The sequence below is a fragment of the Symphodus melops genome (assembly GCF_947650265.1).
Source record: "Symphodus melops genome assembly, chromosome: 10".
In the NCBI taxonomy this organism is placed as follows: Eukaryota; Metazoa; Chordata; class Actinopteri; order Labriformes; family Labridae; genus Symphodus; species Symphodus melops.
In genome coordinates, this window is record NC_136700.1 from 1,858,771 (window position 1) to 1,875,067 (window position 16,297).

The 16,297-nt window shown below is 44.4% G+C and overlaps 1 protein-coding gene across 1 annotated transcript in view; it reads right to left on the bottom strand.

Moving 5' to 3' along the window:
• LOC306830700 (glycerophosphodiester phosphodiesterase domain-containing protein 5-like) overlaps positions 1–8,917 on the bottom strand; it is a gene marked incomplete at its 5' end in the record, with an annotated part of 13,644 nt that extends 4,727 nt beyond the window's left edge. Inside the window, 12 exons of the mRNA XM_079354322.1 lie at positions 411–568; positions 1,392–1,610; positions 1,696–1,846; positions 2,924–3,006; positions 3,122–3,267; positions 5,817–5,910; positions 6,025–6,123; positions 6,207–6,266; positions 6,979–7,072; positions 7,158–7,261; positions 7,675–7,780; positions 8,835–8,917. Of these exons, the coding sequence (XP_079210448.1) occupies positions 411–568; positions 1,392–1,610; positions 1,696–1,846; positions 2,924–3,006; positions 3,122–3,267; positions 5,817–5,910; positions 6,025–6,123; positions 6,207–6,266; positions 6,979–7,072; positions 7,158–7,261; positions 7,675–7,780; positions 8,835–8,917 (1,397 nt within the window). The remainder of the gene's footprint in view (positions 1–410; positions 569–1,391; positions 1,611–1,695; positions 1,847–2,923; positions 3,007–3,121; positions 3,268–5,816; positions 5,911–6,024; positions 6,124–6,206; positions 6,267–6,978; positions 7,073–7,157; positions 7,262–7,674; positions 7,781–8,834) is intronic.
• Positions 8,918–16,297: the final 7,380 nt, after the last annotated feature.

Sequence of the window (16,297 nt, forward strand, 5' to 3'; positions counted from 1 at the left end):
GCTTCACCCACTCGTTTCTGTGCTCCCACTTATCCTCGCCTGTATTAACCGCCTCCTCTTCATTAAAACGCCCGTGTGTGTCCAAGCTGTCTGTACCTCCCCCACTGTCAGTCCTCCTTCTCTCTCTCTGAACGTCTCACCTGCCCGACCTTTGACCTCCTCCTCATGTCCCTGCGGCCGTTCCACAAGCATCGAGACAGAGTCACTGAGCATGTGGATGTGGCGGCCATCTGTACCCAGAGTTGCATAACTCCACACATGTGCAGACACACACACACACACGCATTCACGTGTCCAAAGCACACTGATTTTTAACATCGTCCCAGCTCTGTGATGCATTGATCAGGACCGGCTGTGATTGGCTGCAGGGAGCGCCACATATACATATGTGTGTGTGTGTGTGTGTGTACCTGATCTGTTGTTGTGACATGGTGCTGTAGTGCAGGTTCAGTCTGGTGATGTGGTCGTCAGTCAGTTCCTGGATCGACGCCTTTTTTCCGGATGTCTGCTGCAGCTCTGGATCCATCGCCTGCACCAGCTCCCTGTCCTCCGACGGCAGCCACAGTACCTACACACACACACACACACACACACACACACACACACACACACACACATTCAATGATCACATCAGCTATCAAAACTGCATGACTGATGCTTTTCACTACTTGCAGAAAAGAATCCAGTAAGACTGCGTGTTGCGACGCAGCCGTTTGGGGCTTGATCTCAAAAACTTCCATCGACCAATATTTGTTTAAACTCCAGATTCATTTCTGATAATCTCCTGACTGTAACGTTAACGTGACGATCTCTTTTCGTATCACAGCCAACACTTCTCTCATCTATGAGAAAGAAATTAGCACGTGTGCTTTGTTTGCTTGTTGTCATGTTTGTCTCTAAAATCCTGAGTGAAGAACTTTACACTTTATTGTCTGAAATTGGGAAAAATCCTTTTCACAGTCCCGCATCTCTCCAACAGACAATTCACACATAAACACTGATTTCTGTGTGACGCGTATGAGTTGGTTTTTGTTGTTGAAACTGTGAGCAGCTGCAATCAATTACCCTTCCTGATGCCTATTTTCTTTTGTTTTATTATTATTTATCTTTTTTTTCTGTGTTTTCCTGTTTTTACTTTTTGAATTTGTGAAGCACCTTGTAACTAAATGTTTTAAAAGTGCTAAATAAATAAAGATTTACTTACTTACATTAAGAGACATATTTCTGTTTTATAGTGTTGTTTTTTTTACTGTCTAACCTTAATAAAATTTACACGATTGTTTGTAAAGTAAGGTTTTAATACTCCACATGTTTTAAAGTCGACCCCACATGTTTATTGTATCGTCCAACATGTCAGCTGTGATTTAAAGATATCCAGCCTGAGCAGCTACCTGTGATGAGTTGATGTGGGCCTGCACCACCTGCAGAGTTGTGTTGATGAATGATTGATTGTAGGGATGTCCCTGCGGAGGTCTGCGCAGGTCAAACAGCACCAGTCTGCCACTGCTGGACGCCACTTCAAGGAACTGTGCCAACGAGGGAATGGATTGATTCTGGGCCCGGGAGCAGTCGGCCTCAGGCAGGGACGAAACTGTACCAAAGGGATCCCTCTGAAAGTCGAGACTCAAAAGTCACTCTGAGAATTCAAAGTACTCTGCCAGTATTTAATATTTAACTGCGTGTTGTTGGTCTCACCGATAAGAACCAGTTGCCAGCGTTGAGCTGCTGTAGCTCCGCCCACGTGAACATGGAGGCATCAAGGTCAGTTCGGTTTGGAAAAACCTCTGCAACGTTGGTGGTTCTCCTCAGAGTGGAGTCGTGCATCAGGAAGGGAACGCCATCGTAGCTGCAGAGAGGGACGCACGTATGAATCCAGAGACAGAGAGAGGAAGCAGGGAGAGACACACTTTAGAGATAAATATTAAAGGAAATATGAACTAAAGTGATCGAGGAATAATCGAGGAGAGAAGGAGGACGATTAAAGACATCCATAAGCTTTTAATTCTCCAGAGCTAAAAACACCTGTAATCTAAACAAGTCTGGATGTCATGAAGAAATCTTTGTCCTTCATGAAAACAAACACGAGCAAAGTCACCGAGCCGGTCGTCTCCATCCATCACACGACTGTTATCAGTTATACATCAGCCCATAAACAAAAAATATAGATCGCCTTTCAAAACCTTTAATTACGTACACAGAAAGTGCCAAGTAGCAACAATCATTAATGCAGACAGACCTAACACACACACACACACACACACACACACACACACACACACACACACACACACACACACACACACACACACACACACACACACACACACACACACACACACACACACACACACACACACACACACACACACACACACACAGGTCACCAGCTGCTTGAGCTGACAAGCTAAGATAACCGGCTAACGCTGAGTCATGCAGTGCCGTTAATCCTGTTTTCAGGCTGCACGATTGTGCGCTAACCCACCAGTCGTGGGCTAATGGGAGGTCCAACAGTTAACTGGATTAGCATGACGGTAATCACCTTAGCGCTGATGGTAGCACGCTAGCGTCTGATCTGTACAATTAGCATCAAGGCACAGACACAGCATCAGTGAACTCTCTGACGTCACCTCAGAAAAGTGTCTCAACTTTTAAACTGTTTATTCAAATAATCGATAACCAGCTTATTAAAAGGGATATTTGCAATTGATCCTGAAATGATCTGTGGATAAAGTATGAGCACTTCAATATGTAAACTTCTGGGGGAAATCTCTACAAACAATAAAAACCAGATAAAGCAAAAAAAAAAAAAATCAGGTTTGCAGCTGATTGGAGAATGAAAAGGGCTGTAAAATAAGCACAAACACACCTGAGAAAAATATCCCAATAAAGTGGAGACAGACACGCAGGTGAAAGCAGTGAATACCTGATTGTGACGTCCGTCTCCAGTCCTTCTCCTCCAGCCTCCAAGGCCTTCTCAAACGACATCACTGTGTTCTCTGGAGCGAGCTACACACACACACACGCACACACACACACACACACACACACACACACACTCTGTCAGAGACAACCTTTCACTACCAGTGTGAGTTAACGTCTGATTGCGCAGTGATTCTCTCACCATCGGGGCCCCTCTGTGTCCGATGAGTCTCGGGGCCGGTCCCAGCGTTCCTGCTTCTTTAATGCAGGGTGAATACATTCCCAGAGGGACCAGATAGAGCGAGAAGAGCACGGAGAGGAAGAGACCCAGCACCGCCACCTGACGCACTGAACAACACAAACACAGGTGTAGAACAGTGTTTATAAAAAACATTATCAAGGTGCGTCCTTTAGGAACCAAATGTCTGTGATGCTGATTTTTACTCAGAGTTCATAAAACGTTTGTTGATGAAAAATCAGGCTGCAGTTTATAATTTCACAATCTTAAAGACCTGCGTCTAAAAAAACAACAACACAAGCACAAAATCAGACACAATAAACCACAAACAAACAAAGAATGGATTGTTTGTGACGGCAGCAATTTGGAGCTAATCAGGACTAAATTCAGTAAATCTTTCCTGATAGGATCAAGATGGGGGGGGGGGGTCTGCAGCCATATGGTCAACACACAGAAACACTGCAGTCTGGTTAGGAAGGAGATCTGCCTCCCGACACAGACGTGATCGGGAATCATCTTGAATGAAAGTGTCAGGATTAAAGTTTCACATGATTCATTTAAAAACTTTAATAGTTTTTTTTTTTTTTTTTTTTAAACCTTTATTTTTGTTGGTCTCAATTTTCTCCAGTAAAATACAAGTAAACCTCAGCAGGGACTAACCAGTAAGATATCTCCTGACTGAGCTGCCAACGCTCTCCTCCTGTGTGATCAATCAGCCAATCAGAGAGCTGCTCTCCTCCTGTGTGATCATGAAGGAAACCTGCTGTGTTGAAGCTTCTCTGACAACAATGCAGCAGCCAGTATGTCCTCCTTCTAACTTTAGATTCTGCTCCTGAATGCTCTGGATTTGATTGGACCAGAGAAGGTAGGCGGGGCTTTGAAGGCCGTTTTGGACGCCCCTGGGTTTGCCAGATATGAGAGCAGTTATCAGGTGAACAGGTGTTGCAGCGATGGAAGCGGGCAGTGGAACTGCTTCAGATAGAAGTGATTGTACCCGAGCTAAAAAGCCTCTGCATGTTTCTAATAAGCTCCAGCAGCAGAAAGCTGCTCAAACTAGGATCAATGTTGGAGATGAAACATGGAGAGAGGTTAGAACGCAGAAAGCTTTACAGACCCATGCAGAGCTGGCTAAACACTGAAGCTACAGTGTCCACCACATGCAGAGCTGGCTAAACACTGAAGCTACAGTGTCTCTACATGCAGAGCTGGCTAAACACTGAAGCTACAGTGTCCACCACATGCAGAGCTGGCTAAACACTGAAGCTACAGTGTCCACCACACGCAGAGCTGGCTAAACACTGAAGCTACAGTGTCTCTACATGCAGAGCTGGCTAAACACTGAAGCTACAGTGTCTCTACATGCAGAGCTAGCTAAACACTGAAGCTACAGTGTCTCTACATGCAGAGCTGGCTAAACACTGAAGCTACAGTGTCCACCACATGCTGACCTGCGTGCAACCTCCACTGTCCCTTAGTTAGTCACAGTTTGCAAAACAAAGCAAATCCCTTCCAGGTTGGAAACGTGAACAGGTGCCGTGTTTCTGTTTCTGCAGGTTCCAGTAATTGTTTTTATTGTCAGGTGAGATTTAAGTTTGTTTACAGCTTCACCCAGCGTCCTTCTCCTCCTAAATCTGTAAACTCTCTAGTGCCTGAATTTAATAAAGCTGCAAGATAAACCCACTTAAAGCCCCTTTTTCTCTTCAGGCTCGGGAGGGTGTTCATCTCAATCTGCTCGAAAATTGAGGGGAGCTAAATTACATCTTGTACTTTGGCAAGACTCTCCCCTCCTTCGTCTCCTGCCAGGAGACAGGAGAGACCCCTGGCATGACTCAGCATCACTCTACTCGCTGAATCACCATGGTAACAGGGGACAGTACCCATGGAGACCAAAGAGAGAGACGCAGGGAGACATAGAGGTCAAAGCTTTTCAGCGCAGACGGGGGGAAAAGCAGTTTTTCCACGAAGACAAGACGAGACGGACAAAGTGACCCAAAAGGAAAAGCAGGAAGAAAAGGACGGCAGCAGAAAGGTCAGAGCATAATTGACCACGTCAAAATGATTAAGAGCCGGAGAAAAAAATAAAGTCTAACATTTTCAAGACAAAGCATCAGACAGTCTAAGGGACATGAGCAAAATCAATTAGGGAAATGAGACATTGATTTTCTGTTCAGGTGAAGTGAAGACATTTCTACAGCTGTGAAATCCCTGCAAGACAAGTGCGTCACACTCCTGTCGAGTGTTTTTGATAAAAGCTCAATCTCCTAGCGTGCGGGGCAGCTCATTACTCCTAAGCTCTGTGAAACAAAACCTTTGCCTATTCTGCCAGAAATCTGCCAAAATGTCATTTCACCAAGATCCTTAAACCTCTTGTTTCCTCCAGTTTCTGCTGTCACGTCGCTGAGAGGAACAAAGCAGGGACTTTTAGAGTTTGTTAGCTTTCCAGCAACGACGGACAAATCAAAATCAATCAACGTTTATCGCTTCTGAAGGAGTCGCACATTCGAACAGCTGCTGCACAAAAACACCCAGATCAAAAACAACGATGCCTTCATGTTTTTTGCTTTTGTCCGATTAAACTGATCAAATGTTTGTTTCGTCTTAAAGTAACAACATTTATAAGGTAAACCAGAGTCACACACACACACATTCGCTCGCTTACCTTTCTTGTTCATGCGGAAGAAGTGCAATGCTATCGGCCAGGAGAGGATCGCCATCAGCGAGACAGCAGCCACGTGAAGGAACGGAGCGGTGACCTGACGGAATAAAGAAAAAGACGAAGGGACTTTCTTCACGGTCTTTAATACGATATTTTGGATAAAAAACAGCTGATATATCTTTGACTGGCTTGTGTTTGAGGACTTCCTCACCTGCAGGGAGAGCAGGAGAGTCTTCCACTCTTTGCTCCAGAGGTCAGACAAGACGGCGGTGGCGATGACGGAAAACGCCAGCGTCACCACGATGCCGGTCTGACAGAAACACACAGAACAGTCCGTCAGAATTCATGGCGTTAATTATTCGAGTAGTTTTCTTCTCTGTGTGGTTGTTGTACCTTGTGGCTCCAGTGAAGGTACAGTCTCTGACCCTCAGTGAGCAGACACACCGCCAGAACCTGAAAATCAATATATGCATGAATATGCTGAGTCATGCTACGTTGAGGCTTTCTTTAATCAACAAAAAGCAAAGAAAAAACAGTTTGAGCATGTTTTAAAACAACACACGTCCCATCCTTTCCTCTCCGAGGAGAAGTAAACTTGTGTTATATAATAAGTCTTACATCATTAATGTCGCCTCAGTCAAGCGGAGAGACGTCTAAATGTCAGTCAAAGAGCTCAGGGCGCCGCGTGGGCCGATTATAAGAGAACAGGGTCGAACAAACACAGCTTTGATATTTACGCCCTCGTGATGTCTCGCCTTCCCTCGGAGGCGTTTAGGGGGACAGAGCGACCCCACGTCTGTGCGGTCATCAAAGCTCGAACAGATGTGTCCAGAGGTGAGAGGAGCTCTGTGTGTGTGTGTGTGTGAGCTCCCGCCGTTTCTCTACACGTCATGCTTCTGTGGCGTCGTAGCAAAATGCAAATTCCCAGTCGAGGACGCAAAATGTTACGTTGTTGCAGAATCAATGTAACAGCACAAAGACGTGATTTTGTTCGAGCGATGTGGCGAAACTGCAGAAAGACACGGCGTGCATCTGTAACCGATCGATCAAAGCACATGTCGGAGTGTCATCGTGTGTTTTTATTCTTCGCCGTCTTTTTCTCCACTCTTTATTAAAATGGTCTCTGTGGAAGAAGTTTAACGTGACACAGGGTTGAGTGAGTTACCAGAAGCAGGGCGATGTACGTGAAGAGAGCCGCAGCAATGACCAGCAGGACCAGAGACCAGGGGAACCAGAACCCCAGAGTCCCAAAGTTAAACCTGAACAGGCAACATATAAAACAAGTCAACACTGTGCTGTGAACGAATGTCATCATATCTTCACTTTGTTAGAGAGACAACCCACCAGTCAAAGTCGTTGTAGTCATTCTGAGCCTCACTCCAGAAATACAGGAATAAAAAACTGAGGAAGAAGGTGAGGATCAGGAGGCCAAAGCTGCCACACTCCACCTGCAACACACACACACACACACACACACACACACACGTCATGTTTCCTTTCTCACCAAACTACCTACCTATTTAAAAAATAAATAAAATAAACTTTTGGTTCAAAGAGTTTAAACTGACATTAAGCTTTGTGCTGATGTTACACAAAGCGGCAAAAAGGAGAAGAAGTCCATCATATTACAGAGTGCATGTGAAGGCAGCACTCTTTGATACGCGCTGACAGAGTTTCACTTTATTTGCTGAATTCCTTTTAAGAGACAAACCGACTTTCAGAGTCAGCAGCCTGGACAGAGGAAAACGGGCCAGGGAATCAATCCTCTGTGCACGATCAGCAACTGACCAAACTCAACTCAAGCTTAAACTGTAGATGGTTGTGTGTGTGTGTGTGTGTGTGTGTGTGTGTGTGTGTTTACCCTGCTGCAGCAGCACTCTCCTGGCTGAGCCCGGGCTCTCTGGTATCGTCTCCATTGGCAGCCGTAGAGGCCGGCCAGGCAGGAGACAAACGGCTGGTGTTCATATCTGGAACAGAAAACATGAAGAATAATTAATAACAGGCGGCAGGAGCTCAGAACAAATATGGAAGTTGCTCTAGTAGCTGGAGAGGTGCCCTCGAGCAAGGCACAGAACCCCCACCAGCTCAGGGGGGGCGCCGCACTCTGACATCCCTCCAAGAATGTGCATGTGTGTGATTCAGTCCTGTGTGTGTGTGTGTGAAGCATGTCTGTAAAATAAAAAGAGTGGATTATTAAAGAATATAAATTAAAAAATGTAATAATTATAAAAAAATAAAGAAAACACGGAAAGTCCAACAAGACAGGAAAACTAATAACTAATATGCTGTTTATTTAAAGACTTAAATAGAGAGGATTATTTTAAAAAAGAAAAAAAAAATCATGTCAGAGTTTTCAACAATAATCAAAAATAATAATAATAATAAAAATAAAAACAAACATTTAAAATGATTTTAGAAAGAGCCGGATTAATTTGGGTCTGAAACTTTTTTTCTGTTGAAATTTTAAAGTTTCCCGTCTGTGTTTCATCGTTTACAAATCAGAGTAATCATCCGAGTTAGTCAGAAGATATCCGTGTTAAGATGATGCACTCAGTGAGTGTGTGTGTGTGTGTGTGTGTGTGTGTGTGTGCAGCAGGAAACACTGTGACTCATCCGTCTGTGCAGAAACAGTCAGCAGGCCGGCTCACGTCAAACGGAGCAGATCTCCACGCAGAGAGAACAAAGCGAAGTTTGTCGATCGCCCCGAGTAACTCGGACGGAGAGATTCTCCTGCTGCAGTTCATGTAACTCAAGACATCAGATGGCGAGCAGCGAGTGTGACGTGTTTCTGTGGATCGGCAGCGTGTGTAAATAACTCTCACTAACATGACGTCTTTTTACCTCCATAGATACTGTGGCGGTTTCCATAGCAACCTATAACACCAGCACTTATTTATGATGATCCCAGGGGTTTTAAAATGCCGAACAAGAGGCACTCCGACTGTGTGAAAGTCTTCACACTACTGAGCAGTCGTGATGTTGTTGTTGTTGTTGTTGTTGTTGTTTGTTTGTTTTTTTTACCTTTGCAGCAGCTGCCGCCGCACCACCTTTAGCTTCCCCAGCTTCAGTCTGGTCACGGGTTTACAATCACCCACAGCCCGGCATCACAGAGACAGAGAGGGGGAGAGAGAGCGAGTGTTTGAGCGAGCGAGCGAGAGAGAGAGAGAGAGAGAGGAAGAACAGAGAGCAAGGAGAGAAGGAGGGAAGGCTGAACGTCGGCCACAAAACTACCTTCACCTGGGAGGAGAGAGAAAAAGTTTGTGTCAATCTCAAATGTATTTATAGGAAAACTAGACTCAGCAGTGTGTGTGTGTGTGTGTGTGTGTGTGTGTGTGTGTGTGTGTGTGTGTGTGTGTGTGTGTGTGTGTGTGTGTGTATCACTGTCGCCTGCTTAAACTAACCCAGATAACCCAGATACTCTCCACAGTGACCTATATGTGATATAACTGTAAGTTCATGTGTGTTACTTTCACGAGGTTACCATGGCTACCTGTCCTACATTTCACTAATCTGTGATGTCACACTCACAGCTCACCTGGTGTCTGACACGAGTCAGCACGTCGACTGAAAAACAAAATAACAAACAAACCGGCCGACTTATCAATGAACAATAAGCTCATTAATTAATGAGTGGAAGGACAGAAAACAGAAAAACCTTCGTGGTGATTCATGATTTTAAAAATCATCTTCAAAAATTCATTTTAGGAAACGACAGATTAGTAAATCAGTGAAGAAACGGTGACACAGAAGCAAATCTGTGATTGTTTCCACATTTGTCTCCATGAAAAGTTTTCAGCAGACTGATTTATCATTAACGTTATTATTAGTTACAGCACGACTCGCCCTCTCTCGCCCTCGCCCTCTCTCTCTCCTCATTAAAAGTTTAGATAATCACGGTAATGTGACCCTGATCTTCATGCTGTAAACGTCAGCTGACTTTAACTCTCCTTCAATTATTCTCTTTTTTTTTTATCCACTCTGTGTACGCGTCTGATCTGACCTTCTGAGTTAAACAATAACAGACTTTATTTTATCCATTTCTGTAACTTGATCACTTTCTCAAACCCGGCTCTGAAACATCTCGACTTCACCACAGCAGCAGCAGGATTTAATAAGAATACTTATGCAATAGCTCTACATCGTCTGCTCCACTTAACCAAATACCTCAGGCAGACGCTTATCAATCGTCCATCAGCCAAACAGTCGGGCTGATCGGTAATACAGCCAAACAGTCGGGCTGATCGGTAATACAGCCAAACAGTCGGGCTGATCGGTAATGCAGCCAAACAGTCGGGCTGACACGTCTCGATCTGATGCCAGCATTTAGTATTAAAAAATGTACTTAAAAAACGAAAAAATTCAAAGCTGCTCCACCTTTAATATTTCATAATTATTATCTTAAATCCGACAGGAAATTAGCAAATTCTGCAATATGATTGGATCGAGATCATACTGGCACGTTTCCCTGATAAATCATCAAAACTGACAAACTGACTGCTGATGATATTCCTCTAAAATATTAAAACCTGGCAAACGGCTGAGAGGCTCTTTTCTCTGCACTTCTCCTGAAAGTGACCCTGATGAGTTCCAGACCCAGATAGTTCCAGACCCAGATAGTTCCAGACCCAGATAGGCGGCCTAAATCTGCTTCATGTCGCTCCGGCAATGACTTCGTTTTCTAACAGCAGCAGGAAACGGTCAGCGGCTTAAAACTCTGGTGCAACGTTGATGTTATTGACCTCATCGAGAGTAGCCTGTATGTGCACTGTGTGTGTGTGTGTGTGTGTGTGTGTGTTTGTGTGTGTGTGTAACACTATATACAGATGCTGACTGATGCTTAGCACACCGATATGTAGATTCAGAACACACAGACTTGATCCAGGGCGCCAGGAGTAAATAAAATAGATCCTGGTGTCGATGATGTAACTGCATGTTGTCTGTTAGTTTATATCCTGAAGGAACTGTTTTTCCAGAAATGATTACTCTTGTGTAAAAGGTTCATTCTGCATGGATTCTTTGATTTTGGGTCCTTCGTGCCTTGGTGATATGACAGCTGAAGAGAGTAAAGCGAGGGATGGCGACACACATGCGGCACGCCACAGAACCGCTCGGCTTTCGCCCCCCCCTGAACTAAAACCTTAAACCTGAAAATCATCGCAAGAATTAAGCGCAACGACATGCTGTCACTTCGTCCAGCCACTATAAAATGTGTTTAAAGTCCGGCGCCGAGACAACATCACGCGGTTGTCATGGCAACAGCAACATCAGATCTGTTATTATTACCACTGTGGGAAAAAAAAGTGATGGAGGCAGGGAGGTGGGGGTAAAACAAGCAGAGCCAGATGGAGTCATAAAAAATGGAGAGAGTGAGAGAAATGTGAGAGGACAAAATGACGGCGGTGTGGCGTGCTAGAAGAGACGGGTTTGAACGCAAAAAGCAACGACATGAGGAGGGAGAGAAAAAAAAAAACAGTATGTGAGGATGTGGGATCAACACCCACATAATGACGTTCAAGTGAGAGCGAGATGGCTGAAGTCTGTCGTGATGGAAACGTGTTGTGAAAAGAGGAGTCAGCCTGCAGACAGGTTCTAATGTAAGAGTGTGAAAAGGCCTCACGAGACGGCGCCCAATGACAGGCGGTCAAAACAAGAACGCAAGACGGGTAGAAAACATAAGAAAGAGGAGGGTTATGTAAAGTTAAAAAAAAAAACAGTACAATAAGGAATGAAAGACAGAAAGTTAGCTCTGATTAAAACGACATAAATTATAATTATTCATTGTGTTATTGTGACGTCTTCAGACAGGAAGTGACGCAGACGAACAATCCCGCCCGAGTCAAAGTCAACAGAGTTTTGAGCCACAGACCACAAAAGGATGTGAACTTGCTTTTTGTGTTTTGGACAAACAATTCAAAAACCTGTAAATGTTTTACTTTAGGTTTGATATCAGGAGATTTGTGGGCAGAATTGCAGAACTTTTAAAATGTGTTATGTGTTGTCGTGGTAACTCGTACTTTATCTTTAGGTTCAATTATTTTCTTCCGTTCTTGAAAACTTTAATACAAAAAAAAAAAAACTTTAGTTGATGTTTGTAAAAAAAAACAAAAAAAACAGTTAAAAATGGAAGTTTTCATTTTAAGCATTAAGGTCCAGAAAACGTGACGCCTTATTTCGCTCTGCTGCAGCTTCTTCACTTTCATGTCGGTCCAAATCACATGACTGCACCTCCAGAGGCTGCTGGATTTGGGAGCGAGCAGAAGAAACAGAGGTGAACAAGTGTCACCATAAAATACACAGTTCCCTGTCTTTCGTTTTCGGCACTCACGATCTGTCCGTCCTACTTCACTCTTTCATCGTCTCTCTCAGCTAATTGTCTTAACCTGAGTTTTTCTTTCATCCCCTCTCCTGCTCTGCCCCGTCCCATCTGTTCTCTCTCTCTCTCTCTCTCTCTCTCTCTGAACTGCTTTTGGACATTGTCCAGTCCTTTAGCAGAGAAACATCAAACTACATGAGTGGACTAAAGCACTAAATCATGCCAGCTCTTTACAAAGAGGCTCAAAGTCAGCTGAGGTCACTTTCTCTATTTATAAAATGTTCGTGTGAATTCACAGACGACACGAAAAATACATCCAGATAAAAATCGCACATATCTGACCTCCACGGCTTCTGCAGCTTCTGCCTCATGTGGACACTTGATGAAGTGCGCGTTTCAGCACTTCCACATAAGCTGCATCTTTCAACATCGGACGTTTCGTTGGATAATGCACACATGCTTTTAAACTGACTTACAGCAGAGGTGACCGGGCGGCTTTATTTACGACAGACGAAGTCAGGAGACCACAAAGACATCGTACCAAAGTAATGTGACTGGATGCACACTCACAGATTTTATGTTTTTAGTTAACAGCTACTGTTTAGGTGACATTTAAGAAAAGAAGCTTTTAAGTTTGTGGACGCAGTAAAGATCTCACAGTACTTCATGTTCCCAGTTTAATAGTCTGTTTTTAAAAGTGTGTTTGCAGCAGATCTGAAATGTCAGCAGCTCTTGCAGCTGTGTTTCTCTGCTGCTGTGGGTGTTTGTTCTGAGTGACATAACGGATGATTCAACTCCTCCAAAACACTCAGATATTCAATTTTTGTCAGGATGTACGGCGGCCCGCAACAACGGATTACCTAACGACTTTTTAAAGTTCACTTATTTAAATTTCACGAGCTCAAACACCGTGTCCTCTGACACCCATCGAAGAATAACAACCTGTCGTGTCTCAGGGATCAACGTGTGCTTCACCTGCAAACAGGATCCAGACTTGGATCCTGTTCTGTCTTTTGTTGTTGTTTTTTGTTAAGTTTTATTTTTGCAATTAAGCTTTGGTTATAAATGCTTCAGTCAATGATGATGGTTTACTCGCTCCATAAAAAATAAAAATGAGCTCCAGTAAATAAAGAAGAGCTGTTCATGGACATTTACACAGCATCAGTTATTTTAACATGTTAGAGTCATTACAGTCTAATCCATGATCCCCTCGTCAGGTCAGGTCATACATGAAGAGCATTAAAGAGACAGACGTGTCACTCTGAGGAGACAAAGTCAAATTATTGATCTGAAATCTTCACGTGTTTCTGTTTTCATGGTTTTGGGATTTAACATCCACAAACCAAACTCAACGTGTCGCAGCCACTTTGTCACCAATAAATGTACGTGACAGTTTTATTTCCTCTCAGGACGAGCGAGTGCAGATCCATCAGTCTGTTCTGGAGCGATCACGACGGGGTTCCTCTGGAGGAAACAAGCACGACGCTCTGACCTGAAATCAACTCGCTGCTGCTCTGATAAACAACGAGTCGAACCTGCAGACGGATAAATCATCACGTTTCTCCTCTTCGTCATTTCGTGGCTTAAACATCTCAGAAGTGTGACGATCTGATGGAAACTTTGTGATGGCAGTTTTTCATTTCAGTGTGAGAAATCCTGAATTCAATGACAAAAACAAATCGTTCCAGAGTTGCATTCCCGTCTGTATAAAACACACACACACACACACACGCACATCCTCTCAGCTGTGTACTAACAGCTGTAACCACTGAACCGCTGCAGCACCACGGGAGCACCATGACGCAGGTAGGACTCAGTGTTTGACATGCAGGCAGACAGCCAGCACAGCTGATCCCAGAGCGGGCTGAGCCGTACGCTCCACCTTCTAATGAGCTACCTCCAACTTCAGATGAAGTTTTCTGGCTCTCAAGAAATCTCCCCGAGATGGAAGGAGTCACCTAGAGGGACTCGGAGGGGGGAAGGGGTCCACGTGAGGAGGGCCGTCAAACATTGCAGCGGCTGCAGCAGAGCTGTCTTACATCTTCATCTCTGCGTCGTGTCGGACGCTGAGGCAGCTGGGTAGAGAGCAGGTTGGCAGTCTGTCATGTTTTACTTGCCTACTCGGCTCCATTACATCCGACAGGAGCAGCGACTGCCTCGCGTCCCTGCCGAGAATTAAATTAGAACCTGACAGGCCTCGATGCAACTGAAAATATGGCACCTGTTCACGGGGAGCCTTTTCCTTCAGCAGCCAAAGAGCCAAAAGGCAAAATTCAGTCTTTTTTTTTTTTTTAATATCACTCATGTAGTTCATCGTCCACGCAGGAACAGAAGTGAATAACTTACCTTCGTATCAGACTTCATCTCATGTGGACGCGGATGAACCTCACAGTATGTCGGCTAAGTACAGGACATTTTAAGAAAATAATCAAAACCATCTATGATACACACACTAGTACGTGCACAAATGATTTATCATGAAGATCAGATTTATGTTCACACCAGCTGAGCAGTGCATTAAAACATTTTTCTCTTTTCAAACTCAATATGTGACGAGAACAAAACAAGCTAACGGGATTACAGCTGACTGATGGAAACCTGTAAAGAGCAGCTCCTGGTTTCAAAAGCTAATTAACCCTTTAACAACCGTTCGGTCAGTTCAGGGGGGGCGGAGGGGGGAGGGGGGGGGGGGGCGTGAGTTTGAATCCCCAGAGAGTTCATGGAGTGTCCTTTAAACCAGACGGTAAATCCCTGCAGCTCCTGTGGCGCTGCACGACGGCGCTGCTTTCAGGATGTGATTATGCACGAGATGAGATTAAACTTTAAAAGAGCCCACTGGGGAAATAGAATATTACATTTAAAGACGGTTGAATAAGAGAGCAGGTCACTGCTCAGAAAAGAAATATGGAAATGATCAAAAATGCATCTTAGCTTCGACGGCCGAGATAAATAAACACAAGCGTCGCTCTTCTTGTTCTCCTCCCTGTTAAATGACAGAAGCTGTTGTAGAAATAAATTAAACAATGAGTTACTGTGGTCCCCATATGCAGCTCCTTCTTTACCCTGAAGCAGACCCTGGAGCTGAACGTGCTTGGTCCCAGACTGCTTGAACAACAGCAGGAGAGAGCTGAGCACACAGAGCTGCAGGCCGCCTGTACTATAGTGTGTTTCAGTGTGTGTCAGGGCTGGGTGGGAAAACGCTGGCACGGCTGTCACGCTCTGCCACCACGAGGACTTTTGCAACACCCACGTCATCATGGGTTTGAACGCTGTCGTTAACGAAGCAGCAGCAACCTGCCAGAATAACAAAGAAGCATTAAAGTGAGATGTGTGACAGACGACCTCTGACACGAGCCGAGCCACACACGGCTCCTCCGTCCTCCTCGTGTCACAGCACGACTACAGGTAAACTTGTATTATCAGTGTCAGCTGATGACAGCGTGCTCGCTCGCAGCACGCCTCCTTTACAACATTAAAAGGTGCGTTTAAGCTGATATCAGGCTTGTATTGCTGAATTTCCCGTCAGGGATGATTAAAATATTCTGATCATGAAAGGAACTCAAATATTAAGATGAAAAGATTGGCTGTGAATAGGAATGAAAGAAACACCTGTAAAGACTAAAACTCTCTGACTAATCGAAGCTCCGTTAAAACTTAAATGAAACCCAAAACTTTCAAAATAAAAGTCCCCACTGGAAAGCTTTATTGTGGAAGAGTGATATGAGGACGTGGTGTGTTCAGCAGCAGTGACCACGATGTCTCAAGCACAGAAATGACAAACACATCCCATCAAAGAGGCATAATATGTGTTTATATCTGCAGTCCCTTTTAATACTACGACACATCGTCACTGCAAAAAGCAGCTAAACTTTTCCCCCTTTTTAATCTGAAGCAGAAAACAAACGATAGAGAGCGGGACAGAGAGCAGAGGAGACAGTACGCACAACACAATACAGCGTTTGTGTCTCCACCAATCAGCTCTCTGCTGTTTCTCACATCACACCACCGAGCACTTATGATGTCCAACACACACCTCTGATCCGTCCATCTGTTCACGCACACACACACAGAAAACCTCCTGTCACTTATATCACAGAAACAGTTTGAACATGTCGTCATTTACGCGACAAAGTTTACTGATTTAATGACATCATCAGCAACAAGGAGCGCG